We start from the raw sequence: 2735 nt of genomic DNA on the forward strand, positions 1-2735 counted from the left end.
ATTCTCATTCTATCTCAAATTTACAAAACTGTATCGAATTCGTCGCTCGCTCGACGAGTAGGGACTAAGTTCCGTCCATATCTTTCGCATACGAGCTCCGTTTTCGACTGTCTTTTTATCGTTGAACTCCTATTAACGATATCTTCATTTCTCATTTAGATTATTTTGGCTAAAAATCGACCGATCTAAAATTCAATTTCCGGGTTGTGCACTGTTATGCTAAATCTTAGAAAGATCATAACTTCCTCATACGAAGTCATATTTGGACGTTCTTTTTATGCACGCTCTCGGTTTAATGTATACTACGTCTTTCGTTTAGATTACTATGGCTAAAAAGTATTTTATCATAAATTCACTTTTTACGATTCCCGGTGTCGTGCCGGTTTTGCCGCAAACCTTCGACAGGTCATAACTTCTTCGTTATAAGTCGGATTTATATCCCCAAAATCCTTGTTATGACTACTTCAACTTTCTTCATAGATATTGGGTCTATCTATTAGTTTATTTTTGACGCTTATTTTTATTACGTCGTTATAAATAAGTATAATGCACATAAAATCACATAAATCACATAATACTCAAAAAATTATTCTTTATTACTTCAAATAGGTTACAATTGTTGACCCTAAATATTACATCATCATACTAATGCTTAGCCAAAACACGGGCGTTACACACCGTAAGCTTGTTCAACTCCCGATAGTCGATACACATCATGTGCGACCCGTCCTTCTTTTTCACAAACAGGATCGATAATCCCCACGGAGAACTACTATGACGGATAAAACCCTTGTCTAACAGCTCCAGCAGCTGCGTAGACAACTCCTGCATCTCAGGCGGTGCTAGACGATACGACGCCTTGGCTATCGGAGCCAAACCAGACATCAAATCAATCCGAAACTCAACCTTCCTCTCGGGAGGCACTCCCGGCAACTCCTAAGGAAAAACCTCAGGAAAATCTCGCACAATATGTACCCTGCTCAGCTTTGATGTGGCCTCAACCCGCATATCTGAAACATAAGTCAGAAACCCAGAACATTCCTGCTGCAAAAATCTCCTAGCCTTCGTAGCCGAACAGAGAGCTGGTCCATGTGAAGCTCTCTCACCAGTAATAACCAGTTCTCCCCCACTTGGGGTTCGAACTCTAACCAACTGCCACTCACAATCAATCACGACCCCATTGGGGCCCAACCAATCCATCTCGATGATCACCTTCGATCTCCTCAAGGGAATCGGTACCAAGTCAATAGGAAACGTCTCACTGAACATGTTCAGGAGACACCCTCGGAAGACCCTCGAAGCACTCACGATACAGTCATCCGTAATCTCCACCTCTAGAGGGGAACTCAAAGTTCCCAGATCGTCTCGAAATTTCTTACTAAGCGTAAGAGACACGAAGGATCGGGTAGCCCCCGAATCAAACAGGACATGAACAAACAAACCATTGACCAAAAAGGTCCCTATATAATATCATAATAGATATAAGCATAATTAAGGAAACAATAAAAAATAAGTCTAGAACATATACCAGTCACAACATCCGGCGCTGAACGGGCCTCGTTGGTGGTCAACTGAAAAGCCCTGCTCTTCACCATAAGGGCCTCCACCTTGCCATGGCGGCAGTTGGTAATCCTCAAGGTGGTTGGAGCAGGCACCACCACTGCTCCTCCAAATAATCTCGGACAATCAACCTTTTTATGGACGGTCTGATTGCAATGGAAACAAATCAAACCCTTCTTGGGGCAATCCTTGCTCATGTGGCCCGACTGGCCACAACTGTAACATACTGAGCCTGCTGCTTGACAAGATCTACTGTGCGGCTCGCCGCACTTGGCACAATGATCCTGGACCTGCTGGCCTTTGGTGTGGGTATCGGAGGTCTTGGGCCTCTTGGCCGGACTCACAGTTATCTGAACCTACTCCGGCTTCCACTTCTCCCGGAGCTCCAACACAATCTCCTGCTCGCGATCCTTCTCGGTCATGTCATTCAGGGTCTTACACCCCAAGAAACTCACGAACTCTCTAATGTCATCCCTCAACATAGCATGATATCTCGTCTTCCTCATCACCTCATCTGCAACATACTGCGGAACCAACAATGCCCTCTCCCTGAATTTTACGATGATCTCCGACACAGTCTCCCTAGTTTGGCGAAGGTCTTGAAACTCCCTCGCTAGTTTTTGCACCTCTATAGCTATTGCAAACTCCCTTTGGAATCTCTGAACAAAGTCCTCCCATGTCATATCGACCACTCCTATTATCCCCACGGCTCGGGTAACCACCTCCCACCAGTCCTGTTCCCTATCCCTCAGCAAGCAGGATCCGAAACCCACCTTTGCTCCCTCAGGGCAAAAGGTCATTCGCTGAGCATTCTCCATGTCAGCGATCCAACATCGGCTGATGATGGGGTCCTTAACCCCAAAGAACTCAGGTGCTCCACAAGCCTTGAACTTCAGGAAAGAGGGAGCTCGAGCCCCAACTTGACCCGCAGCAATCTTGGCTCAAAATGACTTGAGCCGCTCCTCCATGATCTCCAAAATCCCCTCCTTAAGGATACGGAAAATCATAAGGGTAGCTTTAAGGATGTCGCGAGTAACCTCGGTTGCGATAAGCTCATGCAGTCTCGCATCAATCGATTCAGCGCCCGAACCCGAACTAGAGCCCGAACCGAAACCTGAACCTCTGCAAGTAGTCATCACCATCCTCAAACTGAAAATACAACATGAAAGCAATCA

At 45.7% G+C, this 2735-nt stretch overlaps 1 protein-coding gene across 1 annotated transcript; it reads right to left on the reverse strand.

The window, feature by feature from the left end:
* Window positions 1-1916: 1916 nt before the first annotated feature.
* LOC145126691 (uncharacterized) lies at window positions 1917-2378 on the reverse strand. Its single transcript, XM_079062001.1, has one exon. The coding sequence runs from the start codon at window positions 2376-2378 to the stop codon at window positions 1917-1919; it is 462 nt and encodes a 153-aa protein (XP_078918127.1).
* Between the last annotated feature and the right edge of the window lie 357 nt (window positions 2379-2735).

The sequence above is a fragment of the Lactuca virosa genome, chromosome 7 (genome assembly GCF_052849685.1).
Source record: "Lactuca virosa cultivar CGN04683 chromosome 7, Lactuca_virosa_CGN04683_v6, whole genome shotgun sequence".
NCBI classification, from domain to species: domain Eukaryota; kingdom Viridiplantae; phylum Streptophyta; class Magnoliopsida; order Asterales; family Asteraceae; genus Lactuca; species Lactuca virosa.

What these genes read in the sequence shown, in the direction of transcription:
- LOC145126691 (XM_079062001.1), bottom strand. Translation starts at nt 2,378, where the DNA reads ATGGAGAATGCTCAGCGAATGACCTTTTGCCCTGAGGGAGCAAAGGTG.